Source organism: Etheostoma cragini, chromosome 7 (assembly GCF_013103735.1).
Source record: "Etheostoma cragini isolate CJK2018 chromosome 7, CSU_Ecrag_1.0, whole genome shotgun sequence".
NCBI lineage: Eukaryota > Metazoa > Chordata > Actinopteri > Perciformes > Percidae > Etheostoma > Etheostoma cragini.
In genome coordinates this window covers 19,152,807-19,170,544 of record NC_048413.1, presented here as the reverse complement: position 1 = coordinate 19,170,544, position 17,738 = coordinate 19,152,807, and the positions used below count along the sequence as shown (strand labels likewise).

Sequence of the window (17,738 nt, the reverse complement as noted above, 5' to 3'; positions counted from 1 at the left end):
GTAGATTTTTCTATCTTTTCTTGGCTTCTTAATGCACATTTATACACATTTTTACATGGGGTGCCCACACTTTTGAGCCCCACTGTATTGTGTATGACTACAAGCTTCCAGGCGCACACCACTTAATGTTATTAAGGGTCAATACCGATCAATGTTCCAGCTACACTCTTGTGAAAATGATTACAAAAACAATTAGATTGTTTTCTTAATAAGTTGTTGATGAAAGGTGACTTTTTTTTGTAAGTTCTGTGGTTTTTCTTCATTGTATGTGCAAAATGTAAAGAATACAAAGCAGGACAGGATTTTGAATAACTGAGGTTATAATCTCAACTTCTGGTTATTTTATTTAAAAGCCACTAACTTTTTATGACATGGCAGATCCCTGTTTTTAATTGCCTACATGTTTTCCTCTTGGCCTTTTTCTTTTGTTAATTTAATTGTTTGCTTATTTAAATGTTGGGTCAGTACGGTTGTCTTTCTGTTTCTGTTCTTTTTTTAAGATTCATTATAAGATTGGTTTTGTGTGGTTTCTTCCCTCTGAACTCTGACCAGACAGACTGTACGGCATGTGACCCTGCTTCGCTTCCCTATTCCGCAGACAGAATGATTTCTCAGAAGGACATCTAGACACTTATTGGAAAAGGTTTTTATTTCTCTGTGTGTTTTAGTTTGGTACTGAATTCCCCCCTGCAGTTAAAATCAGTTTTTTTGTTCTTTATTTTGTGTTTCAGTTTCATTACCTATATAAAACGTCCTCCAGTAAATTTCGTAAGCCTTGTGCGGCCTCACTACCCTGTTTACACCAATGGCTCAATAAGTGTTATACCTAGGTCTGCTGTGTGTTTGAATGTGGTTACCCTGCTCGATCATCTCGGCTTTGCGACCCATGCAAACCTGCCTGCCAAAACCAAGTGTTTTTCGTTTACAAACCTGCAGTTTAGAGCAACTACTGGGCAAAGCAAATCTCTCTCTCTCTTTTTTTCTCTGTCTGAGTTGTAAAGCCAACAGCAAAGCAGTACGGCCCAACTTTACTTTTAATGAAATCAAAGAGAAATGTTCTCCCCTCATCTTGAAATCAAAATCAAAGTCAAAGAGTAGGCTAACCTACTTCTTTGTCCAGCTGCTGCAAATATGAAGAGGGGAAAATGGTATGAAAGAAAAAGGTGGTTACTTAAGTTTCAGACAATATAATTTACTGTATGTATCATTACCGTTTACACTTTTGTCACGATATTCAAATTGCACCGTCGGCTCGCTTATTTTTTATTTGCTTGATTACGGATATCCATATTCATGGATATTCATCTTATTTTTTATTTTCAATTGAATCTAAGCCCTATAGCCTAGTTGTGGACATTGTCTGCAGAGCCTTTTTGTGGTGAATGCTCTGTTCCACTCAGTTACATCGCTAACTGTACACAATATTTTCATTTCCCTCAACACTTGTAAACAAAATGTAAAAGTAATAGTCTTGTAATGTGGCCTGAGAAAACTGTGTGAGGTATTTGACTGCCTTGCAAGAGAAAACTGTTCAGTTGGATGTGAATGTTTAACAGTTTGTTTTAACAAAAACAGTTTGTTTATGTTGAGTCATATCAATTTGCAGCTACAGAAAATGGCATAAATAATTTATGATAAACCTTTGGTTGTTGATTTTATTTGTTATGTACAATAAAAAAATATGTAGATTCTAGGTACATGTAGATGTGTTTGATGAATTATGTTACACGCACAAGATTTTAAAAAACTCCAACTTGTCCGTCACCGGTAATTTGTTGACTTGGGCCCGTATTAGTAACTTGATTGTCTTCTGTTTGAGTTTTTAAACTTTTGTTTGAAGCAGACATATTTCACAGTGGCTTTAAAGGCTAGGGTCAAATTGAAGATGAAAAGGGAAGGAATGTTGTGAGTCTAAAAACAGAATTAAGGATGCAACACATTTTGGGGCGTCTACTACAGGTTTCACATGCCACAAATAGGCATGTAACACTGCAGGACCCGTTAACAAATAGGCACAGGCTGCAGGTATAAAGTGTCACTTTCAACACCAAAGCCGAGGGACAAGCACTTCACTGCAGACATGAGTCAAGGTAAGGAGTAAGAAAACCTTTAGTCTCATAAAGAAATTCTAATGTTAATACTAGTGTATTATCTACAACTGAGGGTGCAGTTTCTCTCTATACTTGACTACAGAGTTAAACTCTCTTGAACTAGAATCAGATTGGGTGTCAAGTGTAAAATGTAATGTGCAGAATTGGGGAGTGACTTTTACACTGTATTTGTTGAAGAATTTCTTGCTAGTAAGAACAGTCCATTTAATGATTTCTTGAGATTTCTCATCTGGAGAAACTATGGGGGCGATCAAATTTAGATAAAGTCATCAAGGTTAATTTTCATAGATTTAGTTGTTGACGTGTGTTGAATTTCTAACTGAAAACTGAAAAGGAGTCTCCATAAGATAAGATAAGATATTATAGATTTTATTGTCCCAGGGAAAATTTATCTTGGACACATACATAAACGGTATATGCTAGAAATTCAACACCACATGCATACATACACAGTACACAGACACATAATGTACCACTCTACATAGACGCACTCATATTACATCCACAGACTTCTACGAGCCAACAAATTTTGCACACTGCCTTTGTACAACAAATAATAGTCATCATATTATTGTAAATAATTTGTGCAGTAAGGGCAAACAGCTTCATCAACAGGAAGTCATGATAAAAAATAAAAATGTGCATAGTTAAGATCAGAGCAGCATTCAGGGGTTAGGCTCTGGCTGGCTAACCCCTGAATACTGCTCATACTAACTATACGTGTACATTCTCTACACACAGACTTGGATATTGAGCGCTGTGATCTTGACATTGTGCGCAACAGCAGCAGCCATCATACAGAGCAATATGGAAAGGAGCGTTTGATTGTGAGAAGGGGACAGCCCTTCAATATCCTTTTACATCTGAAACCTGGCAGAAACGAGTTAAAACCAAGTGGAAAAAGCTTCACACTCATTGTTGAGACTGGTAAGCTTCTTGTGTCCCAGTGATAACATTTACATGTTTATGTACAGTACGTGTGCGAGAAAGACATATTTGGAGGGAGTTCCATATGTATGCACAAATGATAATGTGTGAATTTGTAATCAGAAATTATCTATTTCTCTGTGTTTTCAGGTCCAGAACCCAGAACAGAATCAGGCACAAAGGTTTCTTTTGGTCTAAGTGACTCCAAAGTGGGCAATGAGTGGAGCGCAACTGCCACTAATGATCCGTCTGGAAACACAGTGTCTGTATCTATCAGTTCCTCACCCAATGCCCCCATAGGCGTCTATTCTCTGACTCTGGACCAGGGGGGGCAGAGGACCAGTTTAGGACAGTTCACCCTGCTTTTTAATGCTTGGTGCTCCAGTGAGTACATTACGTGTTTTCTCTCTAAATTGTACATGAGAACTTATTAATGTTCTGTGCTCCACTTGCAGCTTGTATTTACTTTTTTTAATGACCATCGTGTTAACATTATTTGCACAACTAAATGTAAGTTAAACCATCTGTAGCTGTAAAGCATGCATATGTTGTTAGATTTTGAATGTTATATTGAATGCAATCATGCTGGTCGAAATGTGTTGATTCTCTGTCTGTACTGACTCACAGGAGATGCTGTCTACATGCGCAGTGAGATGAAGAGGCAAGAGTATGTTTTAGCACAACATGGGCAAATCTACAGAGGAACATACAAACGAATCAAAGGGAAACCCTGGAACTTTGGGCAGGTACACATAACTTCAATTGTTCAGTTCAGTAAACTGTACACAGAAAAATGTATAATATGTACTGTAAGTACTTCACTGTGACAAAAAATAGCAATAAACATGACACTATTTTAATACTAAGTTACATTTGTCAACTATTTGATTTAATTCCATGAAGTATACTCAGTAAATAAAATTATAGCTGAAGCAAATCCTTACATGCTGCCCCAGTAATAACCTTTTGTCTCTGCGGTTTGTCTGTCTGTAGTTTGAACCAGGAGTACTGGATATCTGTCTGAAGATCCTGGATAAAAACCCGAAATGTATCTTTGATGCTGATAAGGACTACTCTAGCAGGAGAAATCCCATCTATGTGACCAGGGTGCTGAGTGCTATGGTAGGTCTGTGTCCAGGCTTAAGTAAGCCATTTAGATGCTATTTTTACCAGCCTGTGGATGCAGGCCCCTCTGTCAGCTCCTTTACATTCTGTATAATTATATTCTGAGTGTTATATTATTCTGCAGGAGGGCAGGTGGCAAAGAGCAGTAACTATATAAATGCAAGTGTGTGTTTTCCTGCGGCAAGTCAAAAAACCTGAATGAGAAATCCAGGGCTATTTTTACTCGTCCAGTAGTTTTCACTTTAAAATAAATCAGTACCAGGCTTGTTCCAAGATAAACCATGACAGGATCATGCACTATACTGTGCATAGGTTATATAACATATTAAGGATTCACTCATGCAAAGCTAACATTGTGTAAAATTATAATTATAATTTTTTACCTTCTTTCCTTAAATGTAAACACTATTTATGAACACACTTCTATGCCTTGACAACCCTGTGCTCTTAGCTATTTACTACTACTAATACTACTAATTTACATCTTTCAAGTCTTTCCAGCCCTGTGTCCCTTCCATCTGAATCGATCAGGGAAATTTATGTTTGAATTCGCAATCTGGCCAGGCTAGATCTCTGTCTAATGCTGTTGGATGTTTGGAGAAAATCTATTTTTCAAAAGCTGTTTTTTTCCCTATCATGTTGTTGTATTTCTATTCACAAGTTTTTCTTAAATTTGTTTAAGGCCTCTGTGAGCTTGGTAAGGTTTGTTTATTTAAGATTTATTTGTCCCAAATAAATCAGTGTTGCTGTCAAGATTGTTAATTTTGGAGACTTTTCCAATGAAAGACCTGAAAACACTTGTAATGTAAATGAGCTCATCAACAGTGATCAATTTGAAAATAACCTGATTCAAGTCATAGGTCAATGGATATTACATTGTGAATATTTTTACCATTATACGTTTAAATTCCCATTCATTTCAGGCTCTTTCTTTATGCTCTCACTTTATGCTCTCTCTCTCTCTCTCTCTCTCTCTCTCTCTCTGTCTCTCTCTCTCTCTCTCTCTCTTTTTCTATCTTGTTTCTCCTTCTGTCTGTGCCCACAGATCAACAGTAATGATGATGATGAAGGTGTGCTGGTTGGAAACTGGGGAGAGGTTTTAGATGGGGTTCATCCAGGAACTTGGATCGGCAGTGGGGACATATTGCACCAGTGGGCAGAAAGTGGCCCTGTCCGCTACGGCCAGTGTTGGGTCTTTGCTGCTCTTGCATGCACAGGTTGGAGCACAGCAGAGAGTGCATGAAAGTCTTGGTTTGACTGTCTGTGGATTTAGAAAATCAGTTATTGTGTTTAACAAAGCTGATATTCCCATGTCATGTTGACATAATAACAGAAAAAGGCATTTTTGCATGCATTAAAGTTAACTGCATGCCATCATTCATCGTAACCAATAAAGAAATATTTTCTAAAAGGATACAAAATGATTTCTCTCCTAAAACACACTCATCTGTTTAATCCCAGTTACATTCTGTAGTCCACCTCCACCGCCACACAATTCAACCTTTCTTAATAATACCCTAAATTTGGAATCTAATCTCATGGCTTTGAAGACCCCACAAGTCTTTGATGACAGTTGCTATCTCTAGCATGTGCTTTAGTAAACTGGTGTGATGAAGCGTGGCACTCCTTCCTCCTCCAGTGTCCCGGGCCCTGGGCATCCCATGTCGAGTGGTTACTAACTTTCAATCGGCTCACGATACCAACGCCAACCTGATGATAGAAAAGTTGTATGATGAAGACGGAAAAAGAATGTCTCATGCTGATTCGATATGGTGAGTCTCTGTGCTAGTGATTAGGTTGTTGTAGTCTACACTAAATCCATTAACACAACTGTGACTTTTAATACATCTTTTTTTATTATTTCTTTCTTTATCTTCCATTATTAATCTGAACATTTCTGTATGTGTGTTTCTGTATTTGACTTTTTACCAGGAACTTCCACGTTTGGGTGGACAGCTGGATGACTCGTCCTGATTTGGGGCAAGAGTTCGATGGGTGGCAAGCCAGTGACCCAACCCCACAGGAGAAAAGTGAAGGTAAACTTTGATTTTAATGTCCGGGTGTTTTCCCAAAACCATTCAAAAAGTTTTCAAAGAGAATGTCCTGTATGTAGGACTGAATTAAAAGTTTCCATGCTGCCTTGGCAGACTAGTTTCAGAACAAAGACCATATAAGGTAAACACTTCATGAGAATTAACTCTAACTGTAACTCTATCAAAATTGGCACAAAGATGCGTCATAAGCAGTTGCATGCCAAGTCACAATATTTAACCATGGTGCTCAGTTCAGCTTTAGCCAGAAATCACATGTTTTAAGCATGGTTGTGTCCCACCAGACAGCTTGTGTGTGTGCACATGACTTATCTTGAGGTATTTCTTGTTGACACAGTAAGAAAAAAGAGATACAAAGTATAAACCACACATCCCCAAAAACAGTTTTGTTTTTGCCAATCCACCTGACACAGATGATTTGACATTTTTAGAGACTTCAGACCTGTTACTGTGCATGTCACTTGTATCAAATCTGGTTAGGTGCTGTTAGGTGTTATATTTTGGTCACTCCTCTGTTTTGTACTACTGACTGTAAAGCAACAACCGGCCCATTCTTTTTGAATGTAACCAAACATATCTTGCATGAGTGGCTTACAGTGGGGTTTGAAAGTTTGGACACCCCAGGTAAAGATTTGTATTAATGTGCACAAAGAAGCCAAGAAAAGATGGAAAAATCATCAAATGAAAAGGCATCAAATGACAGATTAGGCATTTGTATTATATGTCACTAAAAGTAAGATTTTGTTTCCATCATTTACTCTTTCAAAATAACAGAAAAAAAACAATGAAATTGCGTCTGCAAAAGTTTGGGCCCCCTTTAGAGTTTATAGCATAGACCGGCCCCTTTGGAAGGGGCCGGTGCATGCTATAAACTGGTGTCTGTGACAGCAGAGCTGACCTTGTGGAACCCCTTACCAAAGGAAGGTTTTGCCATGGCCTTCACAATCTCCTGACCTCAACATAACTGAAAATCTATGGATAGACCTTAAAAGAGCAGTGTGTGACAGACAGCCGAGAAATCTCAAAGAACTGGAAGACTTTGTTAAGGCATATGGGCGGAGATACCTCAAACAAGATTTGAAAGACTCTTGGCTGGCTACAAGAAGCGTTTACAAGCTGGGATAGTTGCCAAGGCGGTCAGTTCACACTATAAACTCTGCAGGGTGCCCAAACTTTCAAGCCCCATTGTATTTTAATGTATTTTGCCACTTGAACAACTTGCATGGCATTAAATATGTTACACTTGCTGAAGTAAACCCTGTCTTTCTGTGGGTATGTGATGATGTCAGGTGTTTTCTGTTGCGGACCGTCCTCTCTTAAGGCCATCAGGGAAGGTGATCTAACCAAGAAGTATGATACTCCCTTTATTTTTGCTGAGGTGAGTTTTTGTTTAAACTTTTTAGTGTTACATTTTAAAGAGAAACACAAAGAAAATTATTCATTCTTCATTCTTCAGGGAGGAAATCTGTGTAAAAACTTATGACTTCAGATAAGAGATACTGCTTCAGTTTTCATCAAATGGAATGTAACACACAACAATATGTGAATATCAAAATATTTCCTCCTGTTTTAGAGGTTGTGTCAAGTGCTTGTCAAAAATTGTAAAACTGTGTTAATGAATGTGGATTGTGATGTCAATCAGTTTTATTTCATGTCATCTCATGACATGTTTGGACTCAGGTGAATGCAGATGTTGTGGATTTGGTGCGCTTGTCAAATGGAGAGACTGTCAAGTTCAGGGATTCAACTGACTCCAACTGTGTTGGACGCTTCATCAGCACCAAAGCTGTGGGCTCAGATGAGAGAAATGACATTACACACCATTACAAGTATCCGGAAGGTACTGCAGAGTCACATGTGCACAGACACACACTAAAATGGATCCTAAATGCATCTTCAATGTTTTGATTAAAACATTGTCCAATTATTGTGATACTGTATTGTGATATAGGGGCAGGGCAGTATGAGCATTGACAAGTAAGAGATGAACAAATTGTGTAGCTCAAAGAGACCGCCAGATTGAGGGGTTCTGTTTTTGTAAATGATACGGGGAATGAGGCATGTCACGTGTGTGTGCAGTGGTGCAGCTCGAGTTGGCTGCCTAAACTAGCTCGCAGGCGTTGCCCCATACTTTATCTTGTTTCACAGCTCTATGTCTATCCAATCTGTGATGATAGTTTTAAAAGAGATTACCTGTTTATTTTACATAGGAGCCTAACCAAGGCTGTTGCATTTGGCTTGATTCTGATGGTTTTCAGGCTCAAAGGAGGAGAGGCAGGTGTATGAAAAGGCTCAACACCACAACAAGCTACAGCAACTAGGAGAAGAGCCGGGACTCGCTCTCAAGGTGTGTTCATAAAATACAGGTGGTTGAGCAAATACTGTAAAAACACATTGTAGAAAAGAACTCTGAAGTAACTTGATTTAAAGGTTACTGCATAGATAGGTCAGATCTAGTTATGAAAGAGCTCTGACAATGGACACAATGAGTGTGTTTACATGCACACCAATATTTCACTAGTTTTCCAAATATGACAATATTCCAAATTTGACACAGGTCATGTAAACAGCTTAGTCGGAATATCGTCATTTGCGGAATAAGGGCAAAAAACACAATATGATGTGCATGTTAACGTAATTCATGTTTTATTGATTGATGATCAGAGTTTACAAAGCATCACGAGACAGCATTACAGCTCCACATAGGCAAACTGTGCCAAGAAGGAGGAACACCAGTCACAAGTTGGAAGAGACCAAGATTGCTATGACAGAAATACAATGCACATCTGGTTGTTAGATGACAATTGCATGTAACCTAATATGAAAACAAGCTTCATTAAGTGTCCCCTTTAGGCAGACAGATGAATAGATGGGTGGTTAGATGGAAACCTAATTTAAGTTTAATTGATATGACTATGCTGGAAGTTCATTTGACCATAAAGAAATGAATCAGCATGTTCTGTTCCAAAGATCCCAGGATCATCCTTTTCAACATGCTAAAGAACTACCTGCTTATAATTAAAAACGGAAAAATGCATTCATATTATTGTATAGTCCATGCCTTTAATTAATCAAATTATCTTATAATTCTCATTTTAGATCAAACTGGCTAAAAACATGAGTGTTGGCTCGGACTTTGAGGTGTACGCTGTCCTCACTAATAACTGCGTGGAGGCAAGGACCTGCACCTTCCTGTTCTTCGCTGAAGCTGTCAGCTACAATGGAAAACTAGGGAACAGCTGCGGATTTGTTTCAGGAAAAGTGGAGGTACCATCTGGAGAAGGTTAGCTACAATATTAGTGCAAACGCTTTACACCACCATTTTATTTATGTATATATCCCAAATCCCATTCTTGTGCTAAATTGCAATAGTTAATAGTTTTAATAACCGTATTTAGTATGATCATTATGTATGTTATTTTTCAGAAAGGCACCTTTTTCTCAGACTGGATTATGACCGTTATGGATCAGTGATTACCTCTGACAGGTTAATCAAGCTGTCAGCCATCGCCATCGACAAGCAGGTTGTAGAATACCATAAGGCTGAGAAGACCATTGTACTGGATGAGCCAGAAATAGAGATCAAGGTATGAGTGAAAGAAAGAAATGTATGCATGAGCAATAAAAAAGCTCTCTAGTGTAACATTTTAGAAATACCAAATAAATACATAATTTTACATCCTCACCTAAACACAACAAAGTAAGATGGCAGAGTAAATGAGCTCAAAGCACAGCCGTTTGCATTTTAAAACCAAGTAAAACCTTTCAACTTTTTGTCTTTTTAATAGCCTATAAAACTGTCTAATAATATTCTTCAGTTGTATATTATTGAATGAGGAATGAATGGATTTATCTGAACACTTCTCTGCAGCTGCTGGGAGAAGCCAAAGTAAATCAGTCTGTGACAGCAGAGCTGACCTTGTGGAACCCCTTACCAAAGACGCTGCAGGACTGCAGCTTCACTGTAGAGGGGGTCGGCCTCACTAACGGCAAACCCATAACAGCGAGGTATGTCAACTCCATTCCAACTGTTGGAATTTCTTTTAACATTTCTATATACAGTACTTTATGGTTTTTTCTTGTGTCATCCAATTCCTATTACAGTTTATTTGCAGTTTGATGTACAAAATGTTGTTTGAAGTCTTAACAAAAACACAAATGCATCCAAGATCACAGAACGATTTACATTTCAGTAAAAAAAAAAGTACTTACTTACTTGCTCTAAGTACTGTATGAGATGCCGTTCTGTGATTACAAGAAGTTACAAGAAGAACATTTTAAAAGCTAATATGTCATTTGTACAATTTCAAATGTTTTTCCTGAGCTGTTTAAACAAGAACACAAGTGGTAGAAAACAGGAAACTCATTTTGGATTTTTGGTGGTGCTCATTGTGTATTGTGTATGACTTTTGCAGGATTGGAACTGTGGACCCAGAACAGAAAGCCAAGGCCAGGGTTGAGTTTAGTCCTACCAGTGCCGGCTCCAGGGTGCTGTTGGTGAACTTTGACAGCAACAAACTGAAGAACATCAAGGGCTTCAGCAATGTTGTTGTAAAGGAATGAGCCCGTACACAAGTCTATCACCAGATTGCTTTTTATTTTGTTGTTGTTTATTAGATTTAATTATTTAAAAGGGACAACACACATTAATCAACATAGATTGAACAGAGTCCAACATGTAAATGTGCCACATTTAGCCATGAAGGCTAACTGTCATCTGCAGTCCCTAGCAGGTTGATAGTTTTAAAATGGTTTAATGGGACTACAGAACGTGAAGATTACAAGGCTGCTCGTAGTGGCTTGAAGCTTTTTTTTCTTATTATTTTTATCCATATATTATTTTTGAATGTACCATACTAATATAATTTCCACAAAAATATGATTTTTGTCTTGACTTACCGTTCCAGTGCCTCTTTAGTAGGCTAGAAAACCATTATTAATGATGATAATAAATGTTATTAAGTGGGGGAGGGGCACAGTTCCAGAGACAACTACAGTGTTTACTGTACATATATAAAATAGTTAGAAAAAGATAAGTATGGTTTGTATACGCATTATGAAAATAATATTAAACAGTTATCAATTTGCACAATTATTGGTGAATCAAAAGCATTACATGTTAAATATTGCACAGTTATGAAATGTAATTATTAAATATTGCACAGTAATGAAATTTCACAGAATTTCCAGTTGTCAAGTGATAAATATATTTAAATATTGTACAGCAATGAAATTACACAGTATTTCAGTGTTTTCTAAAGTATTATATATTAAGTATTGCACAGTAGGTGGGAAGAAGAAAGTCTGGGGGCAGGGGTAGTCTGTGAAGTGAAGTCAGTGCATATCTGAGTTTAGAGTGGTTATGGTTTGTGATCTGTGGAACTGGTACTGGAACTGCTTTTGATTTCTTTACATTTAAATGTAAATGCCAAAGCTGTGAGTAAATCAATTGTTTGTTAAAGGGAGCAGCGCTTCCTCTCACTTCTAGGAAAGCATTTTTTATTGGTATTGATGAAGAAAATGATCAAATCTGCTAACTTTGGATCAAATTTACTAAAAGAAAATGGTGTAATTTGTTGTCTTGTGGTGTTTGTGTACATGTAAAGAAATTTTGCATTTAATTTATCATGGGAAACTGTTGGAAATGTGTGTGTTTGGGTGTGAGGTACTGGATACTTAAATTTCCCCGCAGGAATGAATAAAGTATTTAAGTATGTATACAGTATATGCCAATGTTGTTTTCTATAAAAAAACGTTTGTACAAAGCAAGCCAATACACATTTCCATGTTGATAAGAACATTAAAATGAGAAAAAGTTATGGGACAAAAAGAAATCAAGGGATGTTCAGAATAGATCAAAATGTGTGATTAATTGCTAGTTAACTATGACATTAATGCGATTAATTGTGATTAAATATTTGAATCGTTGACAGCACTAATATGTATGCATGTATGTATGTATGCATTTATGTAACTTTTCTGTCTGTCTGTCTGTCTGTCTGCCCAAAATGCTTTCAGATCAAGTAGAGTAGTTCATGTGAAAAATTGACAATTTGTTTTTATTTCTACATTTGCATTGGTTTGCATTGGTATTAATACTGTAAATCAAATGTTTCCATCAAGACACAAAACTCCCTTTTAGTTAAAGTGGCAGCTGTTGCAGATGCAATATTTTTTCTAAAAGGTTGTTTGTTTCTTTGTTGAAATCTACACTGTTTACAGTGGAACACAACGTGACAACCAAGGACAACACAACAGAATGGGAAACTGATGAAGACAAAGACAACAGGTGGGGTTGCAAATCTGCTTAAAGGTAAGATCATCTTTTTTGTTTTGTGTGATTTGTGTCAGCTAAGAGGTTATTTGCTTTTCTCAGTGTCCTTATTGTGATGTTATTATTAAGTGTAGGTATCTCAAAGCGTTGCTGACTGAGGAGGAGGGCCATTGTTTTTAGGTGGGGTTGGGATCCAAAATGGGTCAACTTTAAGGGTCGCTTTATAAATAGTAAAATAATACATATATTATTCATGATGGTTCAGATACTGTACATCTGTCACATGTATCTCAGGTCTTACAGTATCTAAAATAAACAATCTACAACACCCTTGGAAAATACAAACAAAAATGGAAATTCTTCATAATTTTCAACAATACAGAACATCAAAAACAGCAAAAAGAATACCTATTTTTACACATTTATTGTACACTTGTTGTATTGTCTTATTCATGCACTTTCATATTGTAAGACTCAAATTTGAAGTAATTGACTTGTGTTACGTTGCCACAAGAACATACTCAATCAGAAGCGATTGATTCCATTATTTCTGACATTTCTGTATGTAAAATAAACTGTTATGTTAAATCCAATGGCACAGGCAAACCACTGATGAATGATGACCATAAGAAAAACATGTGCTGTGTGAAGGAATGTTCTTTGTGCTTGGGCTTCATTTAGTCTTTAGTATTAAAGGAGCAGAAAGCAGCGCTGCGCAAAGATTGTTGAATTTAATTGATTGTTGGTCAGATAACTAGCGAACAAGCATCTGGCAATTCACATAAAAAGTGAAAAAAGACAAAGTTTAGTACATTGAAAAAAAGTGGTAAAATGTCATAGTATGGTATGTCAAAAAAGCCGTATTATAGAATGTTTAAGTCATAGTACAGTATGTCAAAAAAGTTTTAGTATGTTGATAAGTCTTACTATACTATATAGAAAGAAATATGTTATATAAGTCATTGTACAGTATGTTGAAAAAAGTGATAAAAAGCCATGGTATAGAATGTTGAAAACAAGACATGAAAATGATATGTCAAAAAAAGTCATAGTATAGTATGTCGAAAAAAGTAAAAAAGGTTATGGTACAGTATGTCGAAAAAAGTTTTAAAAAATCATAGTATGGCATGTTGAACAAAGCCATTAAAAACTCATAGTATTGCAGGTCGAAAAAGTTGTAGTGTAGACATATTTAAAGAATCATAGTATAGTAAAATGAAAAAAAGTCATAGTATAGTATGTTTTAAAAAATCACAGTATGTCAAAAATAAGTGATAACAAATACTATGTACAGTAGGAAGGAAAAAGTGTTTTAAAAGACATTGTATATTATGTTGAAAAAAGTGATAATAATGTTATGGTATGTTAAGTCAAAAAAAATCCAAGTGATGTGTGTTGAAAACAAAACCTTGACATGGGTAAGCCCAGACTTGGTATGGAACCTGCATACTTGCTGGTTAACTGTTGGAGCAGTGCTATCCACTGTGCAGCCAAAAAATTTATGTTAAGAATTGTCATAGAATGGCATTTGGAAAAAGACATTTAAAAGTCGGAAAATATGTAAAGGTATAGTATGTTGAATAATGTGTTATGTGAATACGTTATGTAATACGAAAAAAAGCCATTAAAAACTTAAAGTATGGTAGGTTGAAAAAGTTATAGTGTAAACATTTTTATAGAAACATTGTATAGTAAAACGAAAAAAGTCATAGTATAGTATGTCAAAATGTATGTTAAAAAAAGTGATAAAACTATCATGGTATATTCGGTCGGAAAAAAAATCAAAGAGTATGTATTTTGAAAAAGCCATAGTATAGAATGTTTTAAAAAATCACAGTATGTCAAAAAAAAGTGATAACAAATACTAGGAAAAAGTGTTTTAAAAGACATTGTACATTATGTTGAAAAAAGTGATAATAATGTTGTGGTATGTTATGTCGAAAAAAATCAAAGTGTAGTGTGTTGAAAAAAAAAACATGACAAGGGTAAGCCCAGACTTGGTATGGAACCTGCATCTGCCGTGAATACTTGCTGCTTTACTGTTGGAGCAGTGCTAGCCACTGTGCAGCCAAAGAATTTATGTTAAGAATTGTCATAGAATAGCATTTGGAAAAAGCCATTTAAAAGTCGAAAAACATGTAAAAGTATAGTATGTTGAATAATGTGTTATGTCAAAAAAAGGAAGAAAAAAAAAGTAGTGATAATGTTTGTCAAATAAAACCATTAATAAAGTCATAGAATAGTATGTCAAAAAGCCATAGTATAGAACGTTAAAAAAAAGAATTGTAGTACAATATCGTTAAAAAGTCATAGTACAATATGTCAAAAAATTGAAAACAAAGTTATAGTATAATAAAAAAGTGGAAAAAGTCAGAGTAAAGTATGTTGAACAAAGCCATTAAAAAGTCTAAATGTGGTATGTTGAAACAGCCATGGTATAGAATGTTGAAAAAATACATAAAATTGTGTGTAAAAAAAAAAGTCATAGTATAGTATGTCAAAAAAAGTTATGGTATGGTCACACTTTTACTAAATAATACTAAATACTAAATAGTGATACTAAAAGTCATAGTGTAGTATGTTGAACAAAGCCATTAAAACTTACAGTATGGTAGGTTGAAAAAGTTATAGTGTAAACATTTTTAAAGAATCATAGTATAGTAAAAAGAAAAAAGTCATAGTATAGTATGTCAAAATGTATGTTTAAAAAAAGTGATAAAAATATCATGGTGTATTAGGTCGAAAATAAATCAAAGAGTATATATGTTGAAAAACCATAGTATAGAATGTTTTAAAAAATCATAGTATGTCAAAAAAAAGTGATAACAAATACTATGCTTGGTAGGTAGGAAAAAGTGTTATGATAAACATTGTACATTATGTTGAAAAAGTAATAAAAATGTCATGGTATGTTATGTAAAAAAAAATCTAAGTGTAGTGTGTGTTCATAATACAATATAGTGAAAAGTCATAGTACAGTATGAGTGATAAAAAAGTCATGGTACAGTATGTTGAAAGAAAATCATGGTGACAACAAAACCAGACTAGGAAAACCTGGGTCTCCAGTGACTGGTTCATTGTTGGAGCAGTGCTTTCTATTCTGCCACCAAATAACTATGTCAATAATGGTCCCAGCATAGCATGTTGATAAAAGACCTTAAAAAGCCATGGTATGGTATGCTGAAAACAGTAAAAAAAAAAGAAAAAAAAAAAGAAAAGTAATATTATACTATGTAATAAAGTGACAAAAAAAGTCATAGCATAGTATGTCGGAAAAGCCATAGTATGATATGTCGAAAATGTTCATTCAAAAGCCGTAGTAAGAATGTTGAAAAAACTCAGTGTATAAAAAATGTCAATAAAAATGTCATATTATAGTTTGTTGAAAAAAAGTGATTAAAAATGTTGTAGTATAGTATGTAAACAAATTCCAAAAATACATGTTTTACAAAAAAAATCAGTATAGCACAGCAAAAAAGTCATAGTATGATAGCTCAAAAAAAGTGATAGCAAAGTGATAATTTAGTGTGTTGAAAAAAGTAAAAAAAGCGTCTAGTATAGTTTTTTCAAAAATTAATAAAAAGTTATAGTAGCCTATAGCACGTCTAAATAAGTGGTGAAAGTGTCATAGTAAGCCCCAATTTCCACCGGTTGCAGAACGGCTACGGAACGGCTCCGCTGTGTCGGTTCCGTGCTCCACCGTCTGTCAACACCCACCAGGTCCAGATTTGTTGCGGAATGGCTGTGGCCATGACTGACAGCTGAAGTCATGAGGACCCACGAGATATCATTAATCCATGTAGAATAGAACTACAAAACAACAACAGTTTGTTTCCATCCAAAGGACTAGAGGGGAAACAATGTTGCTGTGTTTTCAAGGTGTTGTGCAGAGAAATATGATCTGCAGTGTGCACGGTCTATTTTATTTTAAAAATTAACCGTATGTTTTAGTTTCTTTCTGTGCTCGACCTCCTGTCCTGCACTATCTGCCGTGTGCAGAATTGCTGCAAAGCTCTGCAACTCCTCACAACTAAAAAAGGATTTCACTTTCAATGGTTTATATGAGAGTGTTTCCTTATAGCAATTCAGTAATGTTTATAAAAGCGTTTCAGTTATGTTTATGAAAGCGTTTCAGTAAGTTTAATGCCCCCACTGATAGAGGTATCTGTAATATACGAAAAAATTGCCTAAATAGCGACCTTTTTAAAAATACTCCTAGTTCTGCGGTGTTGCCGTTTTAAAGTTGATGCCTGCAGTGTGCAATAGTGTGCATCATTTTAGACACATCTGTTGAGGCGTGTTAATTGACGCAAGTCAGTTATCGCTTCCTGTGTGTATGGGCCTTATGTGGCTGAAATGGTTAACTAAACATACTGACTAGTTGAAATAGTTGAAATAGTAAGTTAAAAGTAATAGATAAAACATTTTTGAACATGCATTGGAAATTGATGAATTTACCTGCAAGGGTACCTTGGGCCCAACAGATCTGGTTTAAACAGATAATACTCCTGAATCCTAATGTGTGACTCCTAAAGAAAGGCTTTTTATTTAGCTGATAATTAACCTTCACAGCTCTTCCGGGAACTAAGTTAAATAAACTAATGTAGGATGTTTGATATCCCCAAACACCACAAGTCAACATGTCAACATATGGTAAAACATGATGAATCTATCACAAGAAGTGACAGAATTGTGAAATGTCTGTTTACTTTTATTTACATTTTAAATGACAGACAACGAGGTAAATGAGCTCTTCAACTGTTTTCTACTGTCAGAGGAAACCCTTTGTTAACATATTGTTAAGTTTAAAAGAGCCAAGCTTACCGGTAAACATCTAGTTCTTCTAAAAGATCAGTTAGAATTTCTTCCAACTAACATAAATAGACACTAACTCATTTGGCCAACATAATTCAGCATTCATTTTAGCTCCATGTAAAGTTAATAAAAGTGGGGTTTTTTTTTCAGATAATGCTTGTCTATCTGCGGTTCACACATTTTTATAACTACTGATTTATTAAATCTAGAGTTCTACTGAGTGAAACATGACATTGAATTTAGCAGAATATATTATATTAGCAAGGGCCCAAGAATGGATCCTTGTGAAACCCCATATTTTAGTGGTACTGAAGCTAACAATTACCAATTACCACATATAACAGAACCAATCTCAAACCAAACATGAGTTGCCGAGCCAATTTTTAATACATTCAATTAAAATATTATGAACAACAGTTTCATAATCTGCAGACG

The 17,738-nt window shown here is 35.7% G+C and overlaps 1 protein-coding gene across 1 annotated transcript; it reads left to right on the top strand.

The window, feature by feature from the left end:
• The first annotated feature begins 1,961 nt into the window (after positions 1-1,961).
• LOC117947321 (protein-glutamine gamma-glutamyltransferase 2-like) lies at positions 1,962-11,272 on the top strand. Its single transcript, XM_034876140.1, has 15 exons — positions 1,962-2,090; positions 2,853-3,038; positions 3,189-3,422; positions 3,666-3,784; positions 4,032-4,160; positions 5,209-5,380; positions 5,803-5,935; positions 6,096-6,199; positions 7,504-7,592; positions 7,895-8,054; positions 8,473-8,561; positions 9,314-9,497; positions 9,641-9,801; positions 10,086-10,222; positions 10,630-11,272. The coding sequence occupies exons 1-15, from the start codon at positions 2,081-2,083 to the stop codon at positions 10,775-10,777; spliced, it is 2,055 nt and encodes a 684-aa protein (XP_034732031.1). The 5' UTR covers positions 1,962-2,080; the 3' UTR covers positions 10,778-11,272.
• The last annotated feature ends 6,466 nt before the right edge of the window (positions 11,273-17,738 follow it).

Bases quoted from the DNA above. Each gene is read 5' to 3' on its own strand.
- LOC117947321 (XM_034876140.1), top strand. The intron at 5,936-6,095 runs GTGAGTCTCTGT...ACTTTTTACCAG, and splicing joins TCTCATGCTGATTCGATATG to GAACTTCCACGTTTGGGTGG. The intron at 8,562-9,313 runs GTGTGTTCATAA...TTCTCATTTTAG, and splicing joins AGCCGGGACTCGCTCTCAAG to ATCAAACTGGCTAAAAACAT.